The sequence below is a fragment of the Myotis yumanensis genome, unplaced genomic scaffold (assembly GCF_028538775.1).
Source record: "Myotis yumanensis isolate MYYU_CA2020_CCGP unplaced genomic scaffold, mMyoYum1.0.hap1 SCAF_21, whole genome shotgun sequence".
In the NCBI taxonomy this organism is placed as follows: domain Eukaryota; kingdom Metazoa; phylum Chordata; class Mammalia; order Chiroptera; family Vespertilionidae; genus Myotis; species Myotis yumanensis.
Window position 1 is genome coordinate 12,210,121 of NW_027223772.1, and position 26,914 is coordinate 12,237,034.

The 26,914-nt window shown below is 41.6% G+C and overlaps 1 protein-coding gene across 1 annotated transcript; it reads right to left on the reverse strand.

Moving 5' to 3' along the window:
* Positions 1-4,687: 4,687 nt before the first annotated feature.
* On the reverse strand, positions 4,688-9,347 carry LOC138998961 (ubiquitin-ribosomal protein eL40 fusion protein-like). The gene is made up of 3 exons (XM_070400994.1): positions 9,257-9,347; positions 4,964-5,053; positions 4,688-4,881 (listed from the first exon to the last, which is right to left on the reverse strand). The coding sequence occupies exons 1-3, from the start codon at positions 9,345-9,347 to the stop codon at positions 4,688-4,690; spliced, it is 375 nt and encodes a 124-aa protein (XP_070257095.1).
* Between the last annotated feature and the right edge of the window lie 17,567 nt (positions 9,348-26,914).

Sequence of the window (26,914 nt, forward strand, 5' to 3'; positions counted from 1 at the left end):
TAGTTTGTCTCTGCCAGGTCACAAGCCCAGCTCCTTCTGTGCCCAGGTCAGCAAGGAGCCTGACTGGAAGGTGACCTCTAACCAGGCACACCTGCTGCAGATCACCCTCAAGAAGACAGCAGACCTCGGCGGACCCCTTATAATCCTCCTGATGCTGTTGACTTTCGGCCCTTGCATTATTAACAGACTAGTCCAATTTGTCAGGAAGTGTATAAAAGTAGTTCAGTTGATAGTTCAGTCCGTCTCATGATTGAGCCGGAAGTTCCAAGACAAGGGGGGAATGAAAGGACAGAACGGGGCTGATAACCGTGTTCCTAACTCCTCTTCAAGCAGAAGCCATAGAATGTATCAGTTGCTCAGCCAGCCCTTATCTCAGCCAATAGGAACGCAAGAAAACTAGCCCAAGGCCAAAAGTATGCTAGCCACCTCCTGTCTTTGTGTAACCAGACCCTAGCTGCACCCTACCCTTGCGTCATTAGCCCCCGGCCATCACTCAACCAACCAGAATCGGCCAAATCAGTGGTCTGAGTGAGCCCCCACCCCCTGACCCAAGCCCTATAAATTCTTTGTTCTCTTAGAACTCGGGGCTCTCTCTTGCATCCAGTAATGGAGGCAAGAGGGGGACCAAGTCCCGGGCTTGAATAAAAGACCCTTTGCTTTTGCATCGGAAAAGGCTCCCTGGTCGTGGATTATTGGGGACCCCGAACTCTGGGCATAACATTAATCAGGTTGGTCCATTCTTTCGGCCAAAGAATGCCATAAATGTTGGTGATTTCTGGCCCCTCTTCCTACAGATGGATTGGGGGTGTCTGTCCTTTAGGCATGTGGACATTTCTTTATTCTTTAACATTTGTATGATCCTGGCATCTGGGGCAGAGCAATGCAATGATTCAGAATGACCATGGTCTATGATGAGTGTAGCCATCAGCTGACCCCACAGCTGTCTCCTGCCTCTCTTAATTCCTCCCAAGAATTTATTGGGTCTTCCTTCCTTATGGTGAGTCTCCTTCTGGTCTTTTCTCTCCCATGGTGAATCCTCCTGCCAACAGAATGTACCCCTCACTTGCTTGAATGCCCCAATAACTGCTTGTCTGAGTAGAAGCAGATTCCTAGTAGCTCTCACTGCCCTCTCCATAACCTAGCCCCTAGAAAATGACAGTGTGTTGTACTGATCATGTTGTGGGTTGATGCCAGAATGGAGCCAGTCCTAGTTTTATATTTTAAAATGTTACATATTTAAATAAACATGCAGCAGAAACCGGTTTGGCTCAATGGATAGAGCGTCGGCCTGCGGACTGAATGGTCCCAGGTTCGATTCCGGTCAAGGGCGTGTACCTTGGTTGCGGGCACATCCCCAGTAGGAGATGTGCAGGAGGCAGCTGATCGATGTTTCTCTCTCATCGATGTTTCTAACTCTCTATCTCTCTCCCTTCCTCTCTGTAAAAAATCAATAAAATATATTAAAAAAAAAACCATGCAGTATAATGTATACAAGGTAACGTTCTTGGGGTTGTTTGTTGAAAATTTTTTGGCTTTGGTTCTGAAATGGGAAGGCACGTCTCTTGAGTTTTATGGGTGAGGAACAGGAGTACCTTGGTATCTTGAATCAGCACTGAAAATCCCCCACCAGGTGCAATTAATGCAAAATGCTAGAATGGCTGGGCTTGGACAGAGCTGGTTTTTCTGGGGCTGATATTTTTTTGGAGTGTAGTCATTTCCTTGTCTCTCCATGGACAGAAGGAATCTTCTGTTCTTTTTAAAAAAATAATTTAAGACAATGCTTTATTACAGTTTCCATACAATTGTTATATTAGTTTCAGGTGTGCAACATGGTGCTAAAACATTTATATCACTTACAAATTGATTACCTCGATAAGTCTAGTACCCATTTGACACCATTCGTAGTTCTTACAGTATTATTGACTTTATATCCCTATGGCTGTTTTTGTAATTGGCAATTTGTAGATATTAATCCCTTCCACTTTTCCCCCCATCCTTCCCACCACCCTTCAAAATGTTCTCAGCACCTGTGAATATACTTCTGTTTTGTTTGTTGGTTAATTTTGTTCTTTAGATTCCACATGTAAATGAAATCCCATGGTCCTTGTCCTTCTCCATCTGAGCTGTTTGACTTAGCATAATGCCCTCTAGTTCTATCTATGTTGTTGCAAATGGCAAGATTTCATTCTCTCTTTTGGTTGAGCAGAATTGTATTGTTTGCAGTACCACACTTTCTTTATCCACTCATTTATTGATGGATACTTCGGTTTCTTCCATGTCTTGGCTATCCTATATACTAAAAGCCTAATATGCTAAGTGTCCAGTCGGCCAGTAATTTGTTCCACAAATCAAAGTGTAATCCTATATAATAAAATGCTAATATGCAAATAGACCCAACAGTGGAACAACAGAACAACTGGTTGCTATGATGTGTGCTGACCATCAGGTGGTGTGCATAGAACGTGGTGGGTGTTGGCCACGGTGGGATGGTGGGGCAGGTGAGCAGGGGCACCAGACCAAGGTGGGGCACCAGTTGTTGTCATTGGGGTGAGCCTCTGGTGGTTACTAAAAATTCTTTGCTCCCCTGCGCCGTGATCCCGCCCGGTGCTTGCACCTGCTGCCAGTGCTGGCCCCGCTCACACCTGCTGATGGCGCCTGGCATGGCACTGATCACTTGGCGCCATTAGCGGATGCAAGCGGTAGCTGCTGGCCCCGATTGCCCCTCAGGGATTCTCCACCTCCCCGTGCTCCCAAGGGGCAATCAGGGCAGTAGCCACCACTTGCACCTGCTGCTAGTGCTGGCCCCATTTGCTTCACTCTGTCAGTGGGTGCAAGTGGGGCTGGCACCATCAGTATGTGGGAGTGGCGGCAGCAGGATTGTAGCTGCAGGCAGACAATGGACCGAGGGCTTTGGGGGAAGGGGTTGGGTAGGGGCGTGGAGTATGGGCTGAGACCTGCCCCTATTCCTGCCGCAGCTTCTCGGCCCACGGTTCCTTTCAAGGTGCATGAATTCGTGCACTGGCCCCCTAGTGCTAATGATATGCTAAGGTCGCTCAACCACTCGCTATGACATGCACTGACCACCAGGGGGCAGACAGTACACCAGTCGCTATGATGTGCACTGACTGCCAGGGGGCAGATGATCCGACCAGTAGGTTAGCTTGCTGCTGGGGTCCGGGACTGAGCAAGATGCACCAGACAAGCCTTGGAGCCCTCCCGCAACCCCTCCCTGGCTGGCCAACCTCCCGCATCCCTCCCCAGCACCAGTGGGATCCCTTGGCCTGGCCTACACCCTCTGGCAGTCTGGACCCCTTGGGGAATGTCGGTGAGCCGGTTTCAGCCTGATCCCACAGGCCAGGCTGAGGGACCCCATTGGTGCACGAATTCCCACACTGGGCCTCTAGTTGTAATTAATGCTGCAATGGACATAGAGATGCATATATCTTTTAGAATTAGTGTTTTATGTTTCTTTGAATAAATACTGAGAATTGGAATTGCTGGGTCCTCCTCGTTTCTTTTTATGGCCTTTGATTTAAAGTGTATTTTGTGTGATATAAGTATTGTGATACCAGTATTTAAAATTTCCATTTGCATGAAATATCATTTTTCATCCCTTTACTTTAGATCTGAAGGAGGTCTCTTGTAAGCAGCATATGTATGGGTCTTGCTGTGCTATCCATTTAGCCATCCTGTGTCTTTTGATTGGAGCATTTAACCCATTTACATTTAAAGTAATTATGGATAGGTTTGTAGTTATTGCCATTTTATTATTCATATGTTCACCTCCACCTCCACCTCTACCTCTACCTCCACCCACACCCAAACCCACACCCACACTCACACTCACACCTTCTTTTTCTTGAGTCTTTTTAACATTTCTTGTAATACTGTTGGGTGGTTATTAACTCCTGCTTTTTCTTTTCTGAATAGCTCATATCTCTCCTTCTATTCTAAGTGATAGCCCTGCTGAGTCGAGTAATCTTGATATACCAGTAGGCCCTTGCTTTTCATCACTTTGAATATTTGGTGCCAGTCCCTTCTACCTTGCAAAGTTTCTACTAAGGAATCAGATGATTATGGGAGCTCTGTTGCAGGTAAGTAGTAGTTCTTATCTTGCTCCATTTCAGATTCTCTCTTTGTCATTAACCTTTGCCATTTTACTTATGATGTATCTTGGTGTGGGCCTCTTGGGTTCATCTTCTTTGGGACTCTGCACTTCCTGGACTTGTGTGTCTATTTCCTTCACCAGGTTAGAGAAATTTTTCATTCGTACCTCTGTAAATAGGTTTTAATCCCTTATACTTTCTTCTTCTTCTGGTACCACTGTGATCTGAATGTTGTTATGCTTGATGTTGTCCCAGAAGTCTCTTAAGCTATCAGCATTAAAAAAAAATTATATCTTTATTGCTGTTCCAATTTTCAGCTACCTTGTCTTCCAAATTGCTGATTTGATCCTCTGCTTCATGTAATCTACTCTAGACTCACTCTAATGTATTCTTCATTTCAGTTATTGTATTCTTCATTTGATAGATTCTTTTTTTTTTCCATCTCCATTTTTATGTTCCCCATCTCTTCTTTTGATTTTCTTTACTGTTCTAGTCAATGAAAGGGTAACTTTATTGAGGCCCCAGGGTTCTGGGATTCAGGCAGAAGACTTCCCTGCAGTCGAGGAGCTGGTGGAGGGGCCTTATTTAACCTTCTTGGGGCACAGGTTGTTTTGGTGGCTGCACTTATTTTTGTGGCAGTTGATAGCGTGAGGATACAACTGACTGTAACACATTTGGTAGATCATCTTGTTGCATTTGTACTTCTGGGCAAGCTGGTGGAAGGAGGGTTCGATGATGCCATCCCACAGATGAAGCATCAAGTACAAGGTGGTATTTTTCTAATAATGTAGTCAGAGTGTGACCATCCTCTAGCTATTTGCCAGCAAAAATCATATGCTGCTGGTTAGGCGGGATGCCCTTCTTTTCTTGGATTTTAGCTTTGACTTTTTCAATGGCATCACTGAGCTCAACCTCAAGGGTGATGGCCTTGCCAGTCAGGGTCTTCACTGTAGGGCGCGGCTATAGGGTTAAGCCTCGGACAGACCTGTTGGCAAAGCCACAAACAAGTCCCAGCTTAGAGGGCACAGTCCTCTTAGCATAATTAGGCTTGACCTTATGACGCTCCCTAGATCCTTCCTAGGTAGCTAATGAGCTGTGGGAGGTGCAGCAAGTGCTGCCAAAACAAGTGAAACTCACAAGAACATTGTAACTATGGTGACCACTACCTTGTTTACCTCTGGCTATAAAATAAAGGCTCAGCTTGCCAGGCACAGGAAGATCCACCTAGAACAGGGGTGGGCAAACTTTTTTGACTCGAGGGCCATAATGGGTTCTTAAACTGGACCGGAGGGCTGGAACAAAAGCATGGATGGAGTGTTTGTGTGAACTAATATAAATTCAAAGTAAACATCATTACATAAAAGGGTATGGTCTTTTTTTTTTTTTTTTTAGTTTTATTCATTTCAAACGGGCCGGATCCGGCCCCCCGGGCCATATTTGGCCACAGCTGACCTAGACCCATCTTATTCTCTTTGTCATTTCTTCATCTTTTCACCACCCACACTCAGGCTTTTGAACCCTTGGCTGAACTGGTTCTGCACACTTCACAAAGATCTACATCTCTGCATCTGCTGGGGAGGCTTCTCTGCCACCTCATTGAAGAGAAAGATCCTATCTCTTTATTAATGTTCTGAGTTTATCTATGTTTTTCCTACGTTCTTTGAGCATCCTAATCAAAGTATTTTGAATTCTGCATATGGTAGATTGTTTGCCTCTGTTTTGTTGAGTTCTTTCTCTGGATTTTTTTCCCCTGTTTTTTTTCATTTGGGTCATGTTTCTTTGTTTCCTCATTTTAGCTGCTTCTCTCTGTGTATTTCCTTGTATTTGGGTATTTGGTAGATATGTTCCATCTCCTGATCTTGGTAAAGTGGCCTTATGTTGTAGGTGTCCTATTGGTCCCAGTGGTGCAGTCTTCCATGTCACCTGTGCCAGGTACTCCAGGGGTGTCTCTTGTGTGGGTTGTGTGTGCCATTCTGTTGCAGGTGAGACTTGATTGCTATTGGTATGTTAAGGGGAGGTATTGGCTTTCAGGCTGATTAGCTGTGTGGAATGGCTGTGAGTACAGCAGACACACTGTTGTACAGGGGTTGATGATGGAGCAGGATTTGGATAAAGAAGAGGGGGTAAAAATCATACTAGTATTATGGAATATTACTCAGCCATGAGGAAGAATGAAATCTTACTATTTGTGACATCATGGATGGACCTCGATGGTATTATGCAAAATGAAATAAGTTAGAGAAAGTCAAATACCATGTGATTTTACTTATATGTGGAATCCAGAAAACTATATAAACAAACAAACTTATAGATACAGAGAACAAACTGATGCTTGCCAGGTGGGTGTGGGGCTAGGGAGCTGGATGAAAAGGGGAAGAGATTAAGAAGTACAAATTGACCTGGCTGGCGTGGCTCAGTGGTTGAGCATAGACCTAGGAACCAAGAGGTTATGGTTCAATTCCTGGTCAGGGCACGTGCTTGGGCTTTGGGCTTGATCTCTAGTGCAGGAGGCAGCCGATCAATGATTCTTTCTCATCATTGATATTTCTATCTTTTTTTCTCCTTCCCCCTCTGAAACCAATAAAAATATATTTTTTAAAAAGTACAAATTGGCAGTTACAAAATAGTCACAGGGATATAAAGTACAGCATAGGGAATATAGTCAGTAATATTGTAAAAACTATGTACAATGTCAGGGTGTTACTAGACTTATGGGAGGATCACTGCATATGCTATATGAATGTCTAACCACTATGCTCTACACTTGAAACTAACATAATATTGAATGTCAACTATAATTGAAATAAAAAGATAACCTCCAGAGAAATATCTGAGTTTATATTCTCCTGATAGGGTTATTGCTTGGAAAAGACAGGTAATCATGATTTATAAACCAATGTTTGATAGAGCATTCCTATAAATCCTTTAGACTGGAAATAAGAAGAGAGAAGAATAAAAGAAACCCTCCCCCACCCCCATAGCTGTTGTCATGCAGTAGAGGGAACTCCAACATCAGTGGTTGTTCCAAAATAATACACAGCACAGAAGTGTTTCAAATCACTGAAAATATCCTACTGTAAGGTCATGTGGCTCCAACTTGTTTGCTCTGGTTCAAGCAACTGCTGAACATGCTTCACCTTCTAACACCAACTGCACACAAAGTAATGGATTAAGTGTACTTTAACCCCAAACATTTGGGACTTACTTATAGGACATAGCTGTGCCCTGGGTACTATTGGGCTCAAGGGCCTACACACACTTACCTAAATGACTGATGAAACTTAATGGACATTACTGGTTTTCTTATTAATATCTGATGTAGGTACTATTGGGATAATCAATCATATCCTGAACTTTTATTTCAATATGGGATTAAAGACTTACATCTAAGACTGGAAATCAGAAAACTCCTAGAAGAAAACATAGGCAGTAAACTCTTTGATATTTGTTTTAGAAATATCTTTTTGGATATGTCTCCTCAGGCAAGGGCATCAAAAGCAAAAATAAACAAATGGGATTACACCAAATTAAAAAGCATTTGCACAGTGAAGGAAACTATCAACAAAACTAAAAGATGACCTGCTGAATGGGAGAAAATATTTGAAAATGACATATCCAATAAGGGGTTAATATCCAAAATATATAAGGAACTCATACAACTCAATATCAAAAATATAAAAAATCTAATTAAAAAACGGATAGAGGATCTGAGTAGATATTTTTCCAAAGAAAACATGCAGATGGCCAAGAGACACATAAAAAGATGCTCAACACCACTAATTATCAGGGAAATGCAAACCAAAACCACAGTGAGCTATCACCTCACACCTGTCAGGTTGGCTAGTATCAAAAGGACAATAAACAAATGTTGGCAAGGATTTGTAGAAAAGGGAACCTCATGCACTGTTGGTGGGATTACAAACTGGTACAGCCATTATGGAAGCCAATATAGAGGTTCCTTAAAAAAATTAAAATAGAACTACCATATGACCCAGCAATTCCTCTTCTGGGTATCTATCAGAAGAAAACTAAAACACTAATTTGGAAAGATATTTGCCCACTTATGTTCATTGCAACATCATTTACAATAGCCAAGATATGGAAGCAACCTAAATGTTCATCAATAGATGGATATGCAATGGAATATTACTCAGCCATAAAACAGAATGAAGTGAAATCTTGCCATTGTGACAACATGGATGCAAAGTAAAATAAGTCATATGGAGAAGGAGAAGTACCAGATAATTTCACTTACATGTGGAATCTATAAGATAAAACAAATAAAAAACAAAACAAACAGATTCATAGACATGAAGAACAAACTGATGGTTGGCAGAGGGGAAGAGGGTAGGGGGGAGGGGGAAAAATGAAGAATAAGAGGAACAAATTTCCAGTTATCAAATAAGTTATGGTAATATAATGCGCAGTATAAGAAATATAGTCAGTAATATCACAGTAACCATATATGGTGCCATATGGTTACTAGACTTATTGTGATGATCTGTTCCTTAGGTACACAAATGTTGAATAACTATGTTATATACCCAAAACAAAAGTAATATTGTATATTAACTATATTTAGATAAAAATTTATGAATATTTATTTAAACATAAGTGTGATTTTAGATATCAAAATTACAACTAAGCCACAGAACAACCATCATTCAGAACCACCTGAAATCTGGCTGAATGGAAGCCCTATAACTAGAGAATTAAAGAAGCCACACTGAGACTGGATTAAAGACTTAGATTTAAGACTGGATATCAGAAACCAGTAGGAGGGCTGGAGGTGGGGGCCAGCTTTCTCCCAGACAGAAGTGCTGGCAGAGGTCATTGTTCCTCATCAGAGCCCTCCCCCACCACAGAACCAACAGACAGAAGCCATATCTGAGCTTCCACTAACCTGGCCCACACTATTAACCCCACCTCCCTGGTGATACCCTGAGACCCTGCCCCACCAATTTGCAGCTCCACCGAAGCTGTTTGCAGTGGGTTTTAAATACGACTGTCCTGGCTTAGGCTTCAGACTTTCCTAAAATCTCTCAAACAAGCAGCAGCTGGCCTCAGCTTTCATACCTCTCGGTAAGTGGCCCCAGACGCTGGAGTAGCAACAGCCTGGCAAGGTTCATAGGTTGGCCTCTCCTAGACACCTCCAAGCCCAACATAAGTAGCAGCCATCTGCAGGTCACTCTGTAGCTCATGCCAGGTGGCCTCAGGCAGGGCACAGGCAGTGGCTGACATTGTACCCCCTGGGAGGCCCAGAACCAGTGCACCTAATGGTCAGCTTCAGACCATGCCAGATTACAACTTGACTACATCCACCAGTGACACACTCAAAGGATGGACTTGGTGAGCACCAAAGCCCTACTGAAGCATGTCTTGCTCCACAGGGGCATCTCCTGCATAGCAGTTCTCCCACTGTAGTTGCAGCTGGTCCTCACAGCTGATTCGCCTGGGAGTCAATTCCTCCCAGTAACACCAACAGCAATCAAAGTTCAACTACAACAAGACAGTGCACACAGCCCACATAGGGGCACAGCCAGAATGCCCAGCTCAGATGACTGGGAAGGCTGAGCCACTGGGCCGTACAGGACACCTACTACAAGAGGCTACTCTACCAATTCCAAGAGACATAGTAGTTCTACCTAATACATAGAAACAAACAGGTAAGCAGCCAAAATGCAGAGACAAGGAAACATGTTGCAAATGAAAGAACAGAAGAAATCTCAAGACAATGAACTAAATGAAATAGAAGGAAGCAAACTACCAGATACAGTTTAAAACAGTGGTTACAAGGATGCTCAAGGAACTTAATGAGAACTTCAAGGAACTTAGGGAGTACTTTTAGGGAACTTAGTGAGAACTTCGGGGAACTTAGTAAAAACAATGACATAAAAAAGGACCAGTCAGAAATTAAGGATCCACTAACTGAAATGAATAATTTACAAGGAATCAACAATCCAGTAGAGGATGCCAAGAATCAAATCAGTGATTTGGAATATGAGGAAGCAAAAACTCCCTATGAGAACAACTAAAAGAAAAAAAGAATCCAAAAATATGAAGGTTGTCCAGCTGGTGTGGCTGAGTGGTTGAGTGTCGACCTATGAATCAAGAAGTCCCCAGTTCAATTCCCAGTTAGGGCACATGCCTGGGTTGCAGGCTCAATGTCCAGTAGGGGGCATGCAGGAGGCAGACGATTGATGTCTCTTTCATTGATGTTTCTATCTCTCTATTCCTCTCCTTTCCTCTCTAAAATCAATAAACCATATATTTAAAAAACAAAATAATACAAAGAAATATGAAGATAGTGTAAGGAACCTCTGGGACAACTTCAAGCATACCAACCTTTGCATTATGGGGATGATGGAAGGAGAAGAGAGGGAGCAAGAAATTGAAAACCTATTTGAAAAAATAGTGACAGAAAACTTCCCCTAACTGGTGAAAGAAATAGACTTATAAGTCCAAAAAGCACAGAGAGTCCCAAACAAGAAGAGCCCAAAGTTGCCCACACTAAGACACATTATAATTAAAGTGCCAAAGTTTAAAGACAAAGAGAGAATCTTAAAAGCAGTTAGTTACCTACAAGGGAGGGCCCATACAATTGTCAGCTGATTTCTTAACAGAAACTTTGCAGGCCAGAAGGGAGTGGCAAGAAATATTCAAAGTGATGAAAAGCAAGGACCTACAACCAAGACTAGCCTACACAGGAAAGCTATCAGTTAGAATTGAAGGTTAGATAAAGAGCTTCACAGACAAGAAAAAGCTAAAGGACTCCATCACCACCAAACCAGTGTTCCATGAAATGTTGAAGTGTCTTTAAGAAGAAGAAAAAAAATTAAAAATATGAACAATAAAATGGCAATAAATACATATCTATCAACAATTGAATCTTAAAAAAAAACAAAAAAAAAACAACCAGACACATGGAAACATGGAACCGACTGACAAATCTCAGAGTGAAGGGGGTTGGAGGATGGGAAGAAATTAGCCAAAGAACTTATATGTATACTAGAGGCCTGATGCATGAAATTTGTGCAAGAGTAGGCCTTCCTTCCCTCTGGCCACTGGCAGGCACCTGGAACCTGGGCTTTCCTCACAGCCCCGGCTTCGTCTGGAAGGATGGAAGGACATCTGGTCTAATTAGCTTATTATGCTTTTATTATTATAGGCATGCATTAGCTATAAACACAGATAATAGGGTGTTGAAGGCCTGGGGTGGGGTGCAGGATCTGGGTAGATGGAGGCAATAAAGGGGGTGATTAAGAGAGGGCATCAGTAATACTCTCAAAAAGAAAGGTTTTTTTTAAAAAATAAAATTTTAAACAAGATCATATCATAATCATCTTTATAAACTATTTTTTATTTAACATAGAGAATTCTGCAATATAAATTACCACAAAATTAGCAGCTTAAAACAACACATATTTATTACTTAAGCATTTTTGTTGCCAGACTGAAATCCAGTGTTGGCCAGGTTGCAATCTCATCAGAGAATTGACTGGAGAAACATCTGCTTTCAAGTTCCCTCAGGTTATTGGTAGGATTCATTTCCTTGCAGCTAGAAACTGAGGTTCCTGTTTTCTAGCTGTCAGCAGTGGGTTGCTCTCAGCTCTTAGAGGCCCCTTTCATTCATTGCCATGGGGTCCTCTCCATAGCCCCTCTCACACCATGGTAGCTTCTTCAAAGCCATCAAAGGAGAATTATTATCATGTTTAATGGTAGCATATTATATATATGGTGTGGTTATAATATAATTTTACTATTCTCTGTAGATATGTTTTCTACTTTTCTTTATTATAATACATATTTGGGACTTCTCCAATTAATTCCTTAGATAATGCCCAGAAGTGGAATTGCTGAGTCAAATGGTATGCACTTTTAAAAGTTTTTTACATATTGCAAAATAGAAATCTAATCCCATGATACTTCCAGGAAGAATTTATGATAGTGCTGGTTTGTGTACATACTTTCAAACACTGGCTTTATCCATAAATTTAAGTTTTGCTAATTGACTGGTGAAAAAAATATATTTCATTATCTTAATTTGTATTTCTTTGGTGAGTTCAGACATTTTTAAATGGTACTGAACATTGTGTTTGTGAATTGTACAATTGTACAATTGCAAAAGTACTTCATATGCTCAGGACTCTGTTGATTGCAAATATTTTTCCTAATTTGCATGCTAATATTTTGGGGAATTGTTGGCCATATAAAAGTTTACATAAGTCAATTCTATTGATCTCTTTCTTTTTTCTTTTTCTTTTTTTATTAAATCTTTATTGTTCAGATTATTACAGTTGTTCCTCTTTTTCCCCCCCATATCTCCCCTGTTCCCACCCCACCCTCCGCCCTCACCCCACCCCCCCACTGTCCTCATCCATAGGTGCACGATTATTGTCCAGTCTCTTCCCACATTCCCCACACCCCTTTCCCCCCCAAGAATAGTCAGTCCACTCCCTTTCTATGCCCCTGATTCTATTATAATCACCAGTTCATCCTGTTCATCAGATTATTTATTCACTTGATATTTAGATTCACTTGTTGATAGATGTGTATTTGTTGTTCATACTTTATATCTTTACCTTTTTCTTCTTCTTCCTCTTCTTAAAGGATACCTTTCAGCATTTCATATAATACTGGTTTGGTGGTGATGAACTCCTTTAGCTTTTCCTTATCTGTGAAGCTCTTTATCTGACTTTCAATTCTGAATGATAGCTTTGCTGGATAAAGTAATCTTGGTTGTAGGTTGTTGGCATTCATCACTTTGAATATTTCTTGCCACTCCCTTCTGGCCTGCAAAGTTTCTGTTGAGAAATCAGCTGACAGTCATATGGGTACTCCCTTGTAGGTAACTGACTTTCTTTCTCTTGCTGCTTTTAAGAGTCTCTCTTTGTCTTTTGCTCTTGGCATTTTAATTATGATGTGTCTTGGTGTGATCCTCTTTGGATTCCTTTTGTTTGGGGTTCTCTGCACTTCCTGGACTTGGAAGTCTATTTCTTTCACCAGGTAGGGGAGGTTTTCTGTCATTATTTCTTCAAATAGGTTTTCAATATCTTGGTCTCTCTCTTCTTCTGGCACCCCTATAATTCGGATGTTGGTACGCTTGAAGCTGTCCCAGAGGCTCCTTAGGCTATCTTCATTTTTTTGGATTCTTTTTTCATTTTGCTTTTCCGGTTGGGTGTTTTTTGCTTCTTTGTATTTCAAATCTTTGACTTGATTCTTGTGATCCTCTGGTCTGCTGTTGGGAGTCTGTATAACATTCTTTATTTCAGTCAGTGTATGCTTAATTTCTAGTTGGTCCTTTATCACAACCTCGAGGGTCTCATTAGATTTCTTGTAGGTCTCCTTAAGTTTGTTGGCGGTTTCTAGAAAATTCTTGAAAAACCTTCAAAGTGTGGTTTTGAACTCTATATCCAGTAGTTTGCTTTCCTCTATTTCTGTCATTTGTGTCCTGTTTCTTTGTCTCAGCATTTTTTATGATTTGCTGTGTCGATATAGTGGCTTTCTGTGCTAAGTGTCCTATAGGGCTCAGTGGCTCAGCCTCCAGAATTACCTGAGGTAGACACCCTTGGTGCACCCACTTGTGGGCTTTGTGCACAGTCTTGTTGTAGTTAAGCCTTGCTTGTTGTAGTTAACACTGGGAGGAATTGACCTCCAGGCCAATTGGCTGTGAGAATCAGCTGTGTCTATGGTGGGAGAACTTCTGTGCTGAAGACACCCTTCTGGGGCAAGACTTGCTTCAGTGAGGCTTTGGTGCTCACTGAGTCTGCCCCCTGAGTGTGTCCCTTATGGATCTGAGGAGTTGTAATTGGATGGTCCCACTCTGACCACAGGGAACACTGGCTCTTGGATCTAAGGAGGTGCTAATCTAGCCTCTGCCTGAGGCTACCCAGCAGAAGCCAGCTGTAAAGCAATGCAGGTTGCCCTGGGGCCTTGGGGCAGCTGCAGTTTGTTAAGTAATTTTCAGATTACAAAGGGCCGGGCCTTTCATATGCAAAAGCCTCCGTGCAGGGCATGGGCAGGGTGGCGTCCCAGGGGATCAACAGGGCGGGTGGAGTGAGCAGTATGGCTGCTGTCAGTCCTGCCCTCAGAGACCCAGGCAATCGCTGTGAGCGCCTCTGAGAGAAAGCTGCCCTCGAGTTCCGACTGATGCCAGACAGTCCCATTTCTCCCATATGAGTCTGGGTCCCCAGAGACTCAACTGGAACTGGAGCTCAGAGCGTGAGACTCCCTCCCGATTGAAAAAGACAATCATGTCCTCAGCCGCCAGCCCTCTCCGCATGCACCTCCGCACCTTTGTATTTTACTTCAGCACCGCACCTCCTCTGAGTCTCGGTATGCTTTTCTCTTTCCTTCTAGTTGTAGAATTTCCACTCAGCCAGCCTTCCTGTGGTTCTGGATGATGTCCGTTCCGTCTTTTAGTTGTATTTTTGAAGTGGCTGTGCGAGGCAGCAATCTCCGGTGTTTACCTATGCCACCATCTTGGTTTCTCTGATTGGTCTCTTTCTTAATGCTTTTTGCCTTTGAGGTCATGCTTAGAAATATCTTCCCATCTAAGAGATGTAAAAAGTTTCCTGCATTTGTGATTTGAAAATACTTATAGTGTCCGTTTACATTTAAGTGTTAATTGTTCATGAAGTATTGTGCTAGAGATTTGTTGATTGGTTTAGTGAAACCATGACAAGTGTTTTGTGGCTCTCTGAGTAATTTAATTTCTAGTAATATCCACTTTTTTCCTGAAATTTTGTGGAAACATGTCACTAGTCCCGTGACTTCTGAGATGACTTATAGATGAAATTGACAACATGAATAAATGAACATGATTGACTAGGAGGACCTGGGACAAGCATCAAACCACAAAAGCCCTTAAAAGGAGATTCCAAAATACCGGGGAGTAAGCGGAAACTAAACAGACATGCTTCCAGGACCAAACTGGAATTACAACTAAAATACAGAAAAACCATCCTGAATAATCAACTGAAGACTAGCTGTAGAGAACCCTGATAACCAAGGACAGAAAGTGGGAACAGCATAGAGAATGGTAGAAAGTGTGGCGGTGCAAAAGGGCTGGCCAGTCTCCCACAGACATCAGCTGAAGTTCTGGAGAGATATCTCAATGGTGTAGAGTTCCCACTAAGAACTCTGAGATCTAAACCCCAAGCTGGGCCCCCCAGCCCAGAGCACCAGAACTGAGAAAGGCGGCCACATAACACCTGGCGGTGAAAAGCCACAGGGTTGAGACAGCTGGAAATGCAGGTACCCTCTTAAAAGGCCAATGCAGAAAATTTCATGTGCAGACATTCATCTTGGGCTCTGGCAGAAGGAGGGCAGCGAGGTCAGGAGCTATGTGACCAAAAGCCAGGGTTGGGGGCTCTGGGATTAGAGCTCAGAAGATAGACACCCTGGTTTCCTGTGTTGACTCATTCCCTCATAATGCAGAGGATATCTTTCTCCAGCAGACCTTTTCCACCCAGGCAGCTTTTTCCTGGGGAGGGGAAGAGTGATTGCCCCATTCTATTGGAAAAATCCTTATCGCACCCTGTGGAGTTTCTGAGGTCCATTAAGAGACTGAGAATAATAATCAGCCTGCAGATAGAAGCAATTGTCCCACATTGTTGGAAAACCACACCCTGTGGTCCATAGCCTGAAGTTAATCAAGATTGAATAACAGTCAGACTGCAAGCAGAGGTGGGTCTCTGGAGGCTTTGAGTCTTAGCCTGATCTAATTCGGGGTCTGGCACTAGGAAAAGTAGACATCTTGGTTCTTTCTAAAGGCACCCATCCCCGGTAGAGGGAGCCAAAAGCTGTGGAATGCTGGTAGCTCCAAAGAGGGCTACTCATGGGAAGTCAGAAACAGTGTCTGATACTGTCATGCACTAGAGATTGGGAGTTGTAGCAGCTTTACCTAATACATAGGTACAAACACAAAAAGGCAGCCAAAGCAGGGAGACAAGAAAAACCCAAGTGAAAGAATAAGAGAATTCTCCAGAAGAAGAGCTAAATAAAATGGAGATAAGAAATTTACCAGACATACAGTTCAGAATAACGATGGCAAGGATGCTCAACAGCATGAGAAAAGATGTAGTAACTATGAAAAAACACCAATAAAAAATGAAGAATGGCATAGCACTAACAAAGAACACAGTGAAAGAAATACACAGCAGATTAGGGGAAGCTGTGGATTGGATCTGTGAATTAGAAGACAGGGTAGAAAAATATCACTCAGGCAGAGAATCAAAAAGAAAAAAACAATTGGTTGGGATGCATGCAGAAGACAACCAATACGTGTGTTTATCTCACATTGATATTTCTCTCTGGGTATTCCTCTCTTTTCCACTCTCTCTAAAAAATCAATGGAAAAATATTCTTGGGTGAGGATGAAAAAAATAAAAAACAAACAGGACAGCTTAAGGGAGCCCTGGGACATGAACATAACAGTATTTGCATCATAGGAGTGCCAGAAGGTGAAGTAAGTGAGCAAGGAATACTAAATGTGATTGAAGAAATAATGGCAGAAAACTTCCCTAACCTATTGAAGGAAAAAGTCATACAAGTTCAGGAGACACAGAGAGTCCCAAGCAGGAGGAACCCAAAAAGGCCCGTGCCCAGACACATCATAATTAAAATGTCAAAATTTAAAGACAAAAAGAATCTTAAAGGCAGCAAGTGTAAAGCAAATTGTTACCCTCAAAGGAGCTCTCATAAGGCTGACACCTGATTTCTCATAAGAAACTCTACAGGCCAGTAAGAAATGGCATGATGTACTCAAAGTAATGGAAAGCAAGGATCCCACGATTACTATATCCAGCAAGACTGCCATTCAAAATAGAGAAATAAAGAGTTTCCCAGACAAAAAAAAAAAAAAAAGGCTAAAGTAGTACATCACCACCAAGCCAGCATTACAAGAAATGCTAAAGGGACTGCTATAACGAGAAGAAGAAATAGAGAGAGAAACTTAGGCATATGAATTAAAATGGCAATAAAGAAGCATCTATCCATAATAACCTTAAGTGTAAATGGATTAAATGCTCAATCAAAAGACATAGGATAGGTCAGTGGCTAAGAAAACATGACCCAAATATGTGCTGTCTACAAGAGACCCACCTCAGAACAAAGACTCACACAGAATGAGAGTGAAGGGATGGAAATAAATTTTTGAAGTGAATGGGAAAATAAAAAGCTTGGGTAGCAATACTCATATCTGACAAAATAGATTTCAAAATGAAGGCTATAACAAGAGACAATAAAGGTGACTACGTAGTACTAAAGGAATCAATCTTACAAGAGGATATAACCTTGGTAAACATATATGCATCCACTGTAGAAGCACCTAAATATATATATATATATATATATATATATATATATATATATATATGTGTGTGTGTGTGTGTGTGTGTGTATATATATATATATAATTTATTTTTACAGAGAGGAAGGGAGAGGGATAGAGAATCAGAAACACTGATGAGAGAGAAACATCGATCAGCTGCCTCCTGCACACCCCCCACTGGGGATGTGCCTGCCACCAAGGTACAGGCCCTTGACCAGAATCGAACCCGGGACCCTTCAGTCTGCAGGCCGACGCTCTATCCACTGAGCCAAACCGGTTAGGGGTATTTTTTAAAACTTCAAGAAGACTTTAAGGGAGTGATCAACAGCAATACAGTCATAGTAGAGGATTTTTAACACCCTGCTGACTTCACTGGGTAGATCTTCCAGACAAAAAGTTAACAAGGAAATAGTGACCCTAAATGACATACTGGATCAGATGGATTTAATTGATACTTATAGAATATTTCACCCCAAAGCTGCAGATTATACATTCTCCAGTACACATGGGTCATTCACCAAGATAGACCACATGTTAGGACCCAAAACAAGTCCTACTAGAAGCCTACCTCCAAAAAACAAGAAAAAGTAATATTAAACTATTTAACCCTACAACTTAAACAACTTAAAGAATTAGAGAACAACAAGAAGAGCCCAGAGTAAGTAGGAGGAAGGAAATAAATATTAGTGCAAAAACAAATGACATAGAGACAAAAATAAACAAACAAACAAACAAATTAATAATAACCAAGAGCTGGTTCTTTAAGAAAAATAAACAATATTGATGAACCTGTAGCCAGACTCATCAAGAAACAAAGAGGACCCAAATAAATAAAGTCAGAAATGAAGTGGTGAAGTAACAAATGACATCAGAGAAATACAAAGGATTGTAAGAAAATACTATGAGCCAATAAGCTGGACAATGTGAGTGAAATGGACAAGTTCCTAGAAAAATACAATCTTCCAAAACTGAATAAGCATGAATCAAAAAATCTGAATAGGCCAATAATAATTGATGAAATTGAAGCAGTAATAAAAAAAACTGCCAGCAAACAATAGCCCTGGTCCAGATGGCTTCACAGAGGAGTTTTAACCAACATTCAAAGAACTAACACCTGTGCTCCTCAAACTATTCCCAAAAATCCAAGAGGAAGGGACACTTTCAACTTATTTTTATTAGGCCAGCATTATCCTAATTCCAAAACCAGATAAAGACATTTCAGAAAAAGAGAATTACAAGTCAATATCCCTGATGAACATAGATGCAAAAATCCTCAACAAAATATTAGCAAATCGAATACAGCAATATATTTAAAAGATCATACACCATGATCAAGTGGGATTTATTTCAGGGATGCAAAGCTGGTACAATATTCACAAATCAGTAAACGTGATGTATCACATAAACAAATTGAAAGACAAAAACCACATGACCATATCAATAGACGCAGAAAAAGCATTCGACAAAACCCAATACTCATTTTTTGTTTTAAAGAAAAACTCTCAGCAAAGTGGAAATAGAGGGATCATACTTCAACATAATAAAGGCCATATATGACAAACTTACAGCCAACATCATACTCCACATCAAAAACTAAAATCATTTCCCCTAGGAACAGGAACAAGAGAGGGATATCTGCTTTTACCACTCTTAATCAACATATCACTGGAAGGACTAGGCACAGTGATCCAACAAGCAGAAAATGTGAAAGGCATCCAAACTGGAAAGGAGGAAATAAAACTCATTATTCGCAGATAACATGATATTGTACATAGAAAACCCTAAAGACTCCATCAAAAAACTAGATTTAATAAGTGGATTCAGCAATGTAGCAGATACAAAGTTAACACCCAGAAATCAATGGTATTTTTATACCCCAATAATGAATTCTCAGAGTAACTACATCAACAATCCCATTTACCATTGCAACAAAGAAATGAAGATACTTAGAAATAAACTTAACCAAGGAGGTAAAAGACTTGTACTTAGAAAACTATAGGACATTGCAAAAAGGGATAGAGGAAGATATAAACAAGTGGAGGAATATACCATGTTCATGGATTGGTAGAATTAACATCATTAAAATATCCATACTACCCAAATCAATCTGTAGATTAAATGCAATCCCTGTTAAATTACCAATGTCATATTTCACAGATATAGAACAAATACTCCAAAAATTTATTTGGAACCAAGAAAGACCACGAACAGTCGCAGCAACCCTGTCTCAGAGGGACAGCAGGGGTGGGTAGGTGGTGGTTGGGAAGAAATCAACCACAGAACTTGTATGCATATATGCATAACCCATGGACACCAACAATATGTTGGTGAATGCCTGAGGAGGGAGGGCGGAGTCGGCTAGAAGAGGTCAATGGGGGAATGAAGGGGGCATATGTAATTCTGCCAACAATGAAGATTAAAACAAAAAACAAAAGCCCTTAAGAGGGCGGGATGATCTTGCTACAACACAATTACTGTAGAAAGCAATCATGTTGAGTTCAAGGGCACCGAGGTTTCTGTTGAGAACGCAGTTATTCATGGCTGCGAGTGGGAAACCAAAGATGTCTAGGGAGTAGTGGCAGCTGAGACTGAGCTTGGGCCTGGCTGGAGTGTAAGGCAAGCGTCTCAGGTTTCCTCACTCTTTTTCCACAGTGAAATTCAGAGAAGACCGGTCCAATGGAAATTCTGGTCACCAGACAACCAAAGGAGCTTTTGTGAGCTTTGATGTCTCTTACATGAAGGAAAGCATGAAATGAAGAAGCAGAAGCAGGTATTAAATTAGAATGCTCTTGACTTGTTTTCCTGAGATTCCTAGCTCTTAGCACAGAGCAGGCTTAATGTGGGCTCTCAGTAAATGCTAATTTCCAACCCCTTCCCCTGACCAGTCCTCCTACTTGTTTCAACCCCATCACTTCGCACAGTGACTGGCAAGTTAGGCACTTAGTGAATGTTTATGGACTAAATGATTGGATGATTTGAAGAAACAAACACATGGGCATTCAAGAGGAAGGTTAGTTACCTACATGCCAACAATCAGAGTAGCCCCTTTAATGGATGCCCGTTTCTACATTAAATGCTGTACACACTCAGTTCATTTAATACTCAGGATATCCCCACAGGATAAAATATTAGTATTCTCATTTTGTACGTGAAGAAACAGAAGCTCAGAGAGGAACGAAAGTTATTCAATTAAGTGGAGAAATCAAGGTTTCAAACCCTGCACTGTCTGATTACAATGCCCAAGTAGTTTTCCCGTATCCCTTCATAGCCTCTAAAACATTCACAGATCACTATGGCAAGAAAACTCTAATCATTGTATAGGCATGTGTATACTCCAGGCATTTCAGGTAGGTGTTTATCTTCCCAAATGGACAAGGCCTACTCCCACAGATTGTGCAGGTCACATGAGCTAGGGAGGACTCATTAACCTTCCCAATTCCTTTACTCAGCTCCCCTGAGAAGGAAGATGACGGATGGTCAATGAGCTGCTCACTTCCTCAGCTGCACAGCTCTTTCCAGGCAGGCTTGGAATTGGCTAGTGGCTGTGAGAGCTGGCATGTTCAAGCTCAGCTAGAGCCTTACTACTGCTTATTAAACCTGTTCAAAAGGCAGCCACCATGTCAGTATAGTAGAAATCAGAGTGTACTGGAAAGGCTGGTGGATGAAGGATAGAACTGGGTTCCTGCTCACTGTTTTATTAATTTGTTCACTCAGCGACTGCATTTTTGAAATATCTATTATGTGTCAAGTGTTGTGCTCTATTCTATGTATTTAGCAAGAAAGGGTTGAGGAGATCATCACATAATGATTTCTTCTGCTGACATGGAAATTATGATTAAAATATGTAACTATCATCCTAAGCAAGTTAAATGAACGTCTGTGTGCTCCTGTCTCAGGAATTAAGCCACACTGAAGGAAGAGAGAATGGGGCTCCCACAGATGTGTGTGCTGGCTGGCTTTCAGTGTTTCTTTTGGGCAATGGAGAAGTTCCCCTTGGTGTTGTAAGTTAAGAGAGTTATGATTATTTGTTATCAGAACTCACAATTTCTGCCCTAAGGAACGTTCAAGAACAGGGCAGGGTAGCCAGGCTGTCATTCCTGCAAAAACATCTGCCTGGTAATCTCCACTGTGCCTGCTCCAATCAGTAGACTGTCCTCTGAGTTAAGCCCAACTCTAATGGGTGAACCATCGCTGTTTGGGGGTCCAGGGCTGTCTGGTCACTCCAGCCGAGGCAGCTCAGCCTTCTGGTAGGAAGATAAGGCTGTCTGAAGCCCTGTGGCTGCTCTTCATTTCTTGGTGCCTTAAATTCCATCTCATTGTGACAAAGTACGGCTCACTGCAGGGGAGGAAGTCCTGGTCTGGCAGGTTGGAAGAGACAAATTTTCCTCTAACTTTAAGTACTTTGAGTCTAGTGGTGCCACACCTGTACATACTCCTTTAACTAAACCCTGCCAGGTAGTGTCTTACACCTGAAAACCACTTTTTATGTCCTTCTCATTACCCCTTACAAAACCCCTGTGGCGTGTCTACTGTTCTCATCCTACAGATGAAGAAACAGGGTCTCAAATGTAATGATACTGTGAACTGCAGAGATGGCATGAGGTGGAGCTGGTGTCAGCCCCATGTCTGTGTGATGCTCAGGCCCTTGTGTGGAGAAAGGACTCTAACTTGCTTCTAAGAATTCCCCTCCCATTCCACCTCCATGCACAAACCCTGTATAGTCTTTGGGACTGAATCTGATGGGCTTTACTGTTGTAATTAGGTTATCTTACTTGGTACAGTTGATGTTAAGAAAAAGAGAGGACCCTACTGGGCCTAACCTAATTACGCCAGACTGTCAGAGGCGGAGAATTTCCTCTAGCTGGTAGCAGCAGCAGAAGTGAGAGATTTGAAGTATGGGAAGGATCTGATGCACTGTTTTTGGCGTGAAGGTGGAGGCAGCCATGTGGAAAGGACAGAGTGGCTTCCAGCAGCCAAGAGCCAGCAGTCAGCAAGGAAAGATGTCTTTGGTCCAGCAAGTGAGAGAACTGAGCTTGGGAGTGGCCGTTCCCAGTGCCTCTAGGTGGGAACGCAGCCCAACTGATGCCTGAATTTCAGCCTTTTGAAACCCTGAACAGGGAACCAGGCACATAGGGCCAGGCTTCTGACCCAAACCGTGAGCTAATAAATGAGTATTGTCTTAAGCGACTGAGTTGGTGATAATTTGCTTTGCTGCAGTAGAAAACTATTTTTCTTGTTAAATCTCAGGACTAGGAGCAAATATTTTAACCTTTGTTCTTCGTTTTTGTTTGAAAGAGTTACATATGATCTTTAAGGTTCCTTCTAGCTCAGATGATTCTAAGGTTCTTAAATCAGTGTTTTTGTAAGGACTGAAAGAAAATAATGCATATGAAAGCTCTTCAATCTTGAGAAAGTGTACCAATGAAAGAGAATAGTACTCAGTCTAATAATGTTTCTAGTCATCTTATGGCCTCCTGGGATCTTCTAGGTCAGTTTCCCATCAAAGTAATCTGTATTTTAGGGCCACATCAGTGGACATACAGGGAAGAGAAAGAATTTCTAACTGCGGAGGGCCCCCTCTTTGTGGCAGACGCCAAGGAGCACCTGGAGACAGGTTGCCCTCCAGCATCCTACAGCTCCGGGAGGAGCTGTGGGAATGAGATGCAGCCTGAATGTGATGTCCTCCTGAAAGAGCTGTGATGACAAAGTGATCTGAAGCTCCTGAGGGGGAGGGAGGCTCTGTCAGAGGCATCTATGAGCCTGGGCTGCATTTTGAAGGTAAGTAGTTTCCCAGGCAGGTAGGGCTGGAGCAGCCCAGAGGCCACAGCACGTGCAGAAGGTGGATCATACTTGTGAAACTAAATCCCAAGTGGGTATTCATTCAGAGGAACTGTTAGTTGGGAGATTGTTGCTGGAGCACGTGGGGTGGAGAAGCAGGAAGGGTTAGGGTGCCTGTGTTCTGACCTGATATCATTTCTCTAACTTTCAGCCCACATCATCACTGCTCATTCATTCCGAATCTTGTGCCTGTGCCTTCTGGGGGATAGTTTTGTTGAACTTTACCTTCGCTGGTTAGAATTATCAGTTCAGTAAGCGCACACTGAATCTCTCCTCATCTACAGGGCTGGAATCAGAATTGCTGAATTGCAAACAGCTCCAGGGCCAGAGTTCAGCCTTTCACATCTTGACATCACAAGTCACTCAGCACAATTTTTTGCACACAGCAGATGCTCAGTGTCAGATTAAACTTAACTTGAGGTAAATTGAATTAACACACATAAAAAAAGAGCAGAGATTAGATCAAATCTCTGATGGGTTGTGCTCAAGCTTTTTGCACACACTAAACCCGAGTGGCCTCAAAGCACAGTGCCTCCTGGTCTGAGAGCACTTCTCCTGATGCATTTGCATTGAAAGCCCTTGTTCCTGACAAAAGTCCTTCCTTTGCCAGGTGAGCTTGGAGGAAATCCCCTCTCCACACTAGATGCAAGCTATTCTCATCAGCCCAGAGGCTTGACTATGACTCCAGACACTTGCTCTGGGAGTTGTTAGTTAAATTACACAACAATTATGGGTAACAGTGTGAGACTAACTGAAGAATCATTAAGGTGGTTGCTAAGCAGTGCTAATTTTCTACCACCGTTATTTAGAATTAAAGATCAGACAAGATGAAAACTTGGTTGGTCAATCTTTTGTTTCTGGTGGGAAGATATTTTCCCTCTGAAATCTTTAAAGTTTCAATCTGGAAGAAACCTTATAGGTTACATATTTTTCTGCTATGTAGTTTACCGTTCATTTATTTATTGAACAAATGTTAATTTTTGACTGACTACTATGACTCAGAAACTGGACTGACCTCTAGGTTTGAGCTGCAAATGGATCAATGTGGTTCCTTGCCTTATATGAGGATTAAAATCTAGAATTTAGACATTTCAAGAGTGTAAAGTAGTCTGATGGCCAAGGGCAATATTATCTAGAAGTGTGGTCTCAGGAAATTAACCTAGTCCAGGGAGGTGAGATTCTCAGGAAGTAATATTTAGGTGATAACTAAAGGTAAATGTGAGTTACCCAGTGAAGGGAGGTGGGAGGGATTTCAGGCCAAATAAACACATTCATGTAATACAATTCTATAAATAAATTTAAAAATCAAGGTTAAATTTCTAAAGGATAAAGCATGCTTTAAGTGGAGAAAACAAAAGTTAAAATTTCAGTCTTGGACTGACCTCATTTCTTTTACTGTGAATTGTGCCACCTTTGGTAGTTAATTATCAATGCACATATTGTGTGTCAACAAGTTTTCTTAGAGTCCTAGTAGGTATTTTTTGATATGGAAGATCTCTGCTTTAAAATACAACTGTAACATAGGTTCCCAACTTTATTGAGAAAGATACATATGATAATCTGCCTTCCCCTATGGGTCGTATTTTAAAAGGTATCTGTCAATCAAACTGCAATTATTTTTAATCCTCCCCCCCTCCCCCAGCACACTCTATTATCTGGATAATCTTGGTTGCATTATTAAGTTGATATAATACTATTTAAAAGCAAAAAAACAAACAGTAACAGATAAGCACTACAATAAGTATGGTGATCACATTGTAAGGTATGTATATCATATACCAACTATATTAAATTTTTAAAAATACAAGCAAAAAAGACGGGGAGTTATTTTTTTTGTTTTATTTAGCCTTGTAAAACCATAGCTCTGCCTTAAAAAATCATTTCACTTCTCCATGGACTATTTTCTTGTCAGAAAATGGAAATGGTAAAATCAGTATAGTAGCACCTACTTAAGTAACTGTGAAAAAGCATGAACTTCATATGTGGGCACTTAGTAAATGTTTATTCTATAGCCGTTTTGTGAGCAAAAGTTCCATTTTATCATCTTATTGATCCCCATTCATATCACGGAGGGTCCCTGGGATCTCATTCTTGGGAGTCTAACCCTGATTGAGTTCAACCTTCTTCTTTTATAGATGAAGAAACCAAGACCCAAAAGAGAGGAAATGACCCGATTTCTGCCCTTGACTTTACATTGTATTTCAGTTTATTTGCAGTCATTATAAAGAAGCAGTTAGTGAAAAAAGGGCCTGGTGCCTCCCAAATATGCCCATATGGCAGATGAGGAGTGGGCATTGGGCAAAGGCATACACTGCAGTACAGAAGGAGGTGGGGACCAGACTAGGCAGGGCCTCTTGGGCCTTTTAAATTGCTTAGGTCTCTGTTCTAAGGTGTGGGGAACCAATAATGTTCATTGTTGGTTATATTTGGAACATTTTGACAACTACATTTTTTATTTTTCATCTATTTGTTTGGAATAGTCTAATCACAGGTTTAAAGTTAAAAAGTGTTATTGTGTCAGCTGATGGCAAGAAATTAAACTTTCTAATGAGGATAATTGCCAAAAGCAGTGAGGGTACATGGCGAGAGAGGTAGGTTGGATGTGGACGGATACCCTTGACTGCAAGTGTTGTTGTGACACTGGGCACACCACTGAGGAGTGCCCATCCTGGAAAAGTGTGTCTCGCAGCAGTATTCTTAGCATAGATCATTATGGATCTGATCACATTCAAACTAGCTGTGCCAGATGAAGATTTAATCTGTTTAAAGAACTTTAGAAATATGTTCTTAATATTGGGATTTCTTATTTGGTTTTCTTTTATTAAAAACCCTGAGGAATGAAGAGGGTGAGTTTGAAGAAGCCTGGATCTAGAATATCTTTTATACCAACTATAAAGCAGTGACCCTAGTATCACACTAAGAGTATCTTCCATTTATCTCCATCCCACACCTCCCTCCTGTGTTCCCAACACTATATTTAACAGTCTATTAGACACCTGTACTTGCCTTATCCCACAGGTATCTACAACTGAACATTCTAAAACTGGATTCTTGCTCTTTCACCAAACTGCTTCTCCTTCCAGATGAGTCCATAGAACTACCTTTGATCCATCAGCCCAGATTAGCAACCAGGATGCATCCTCTATCCTTCCTTTTTCTCCCTGCTCATTGGCCATCCATCTTGTGGACTCCACCTCCTCAGAACCACCTGGGTTAACATGCTCTCTTCCACTTAGAGTATGGCCGCCCTAATCTGAGTCCACATTTGGCCAGTGACTACACCTGCCTCCTGAGTGATCGCTCAGCCTCATCCAACCGCTTCAGTCCTCTGTACTGTCCTCCCAGGAAGATTTCCACACTACACATCTGGTCATTCCATTCCTTCTTCACATGCCTTCTTTGCTTCCACATCCTTCAAAAATCCAAACTCCTTACGGTGACATGCAAAGTGTTTCATGATCTTGCCCTGCCTGTGTTCCTAGCATCATGTCTCCCACCCTCTTCCCTCAATCCTGAAATGTATTTATGTACTCTTTGGGCAGCTTTTCAGATATACCCAGCCCTTCCAAGAAGCCTTCTCCCTCTACTCCACTCCATCCTTAGGAATGTATAATTGCAGTATGTTACATACACAATG

Coding starts and splice junctions, on each gene's coding strand:
- LOC138998961 (XM_070400994.1), bottom strand. CDS start 9,347: ATGTCAGCCACTGCCTGTGCCCTGCCTGAGGCCACCTGGCATGAGCTA. Junction 5,054..9,256: donor TACTTATGTTGGGCTTGGAG/GTGTCTAGGAGA, acceptor CGCGCCCTACAG/TGAAGACCCTGACTGGCAAG. Junction 4,882..4,963: donor TAAAATCCAAGAAAAGAAGG/GCATCCCGCCTA, acceptor ATTATTAGAAAA/ATACCACCTTGTACTTGATG.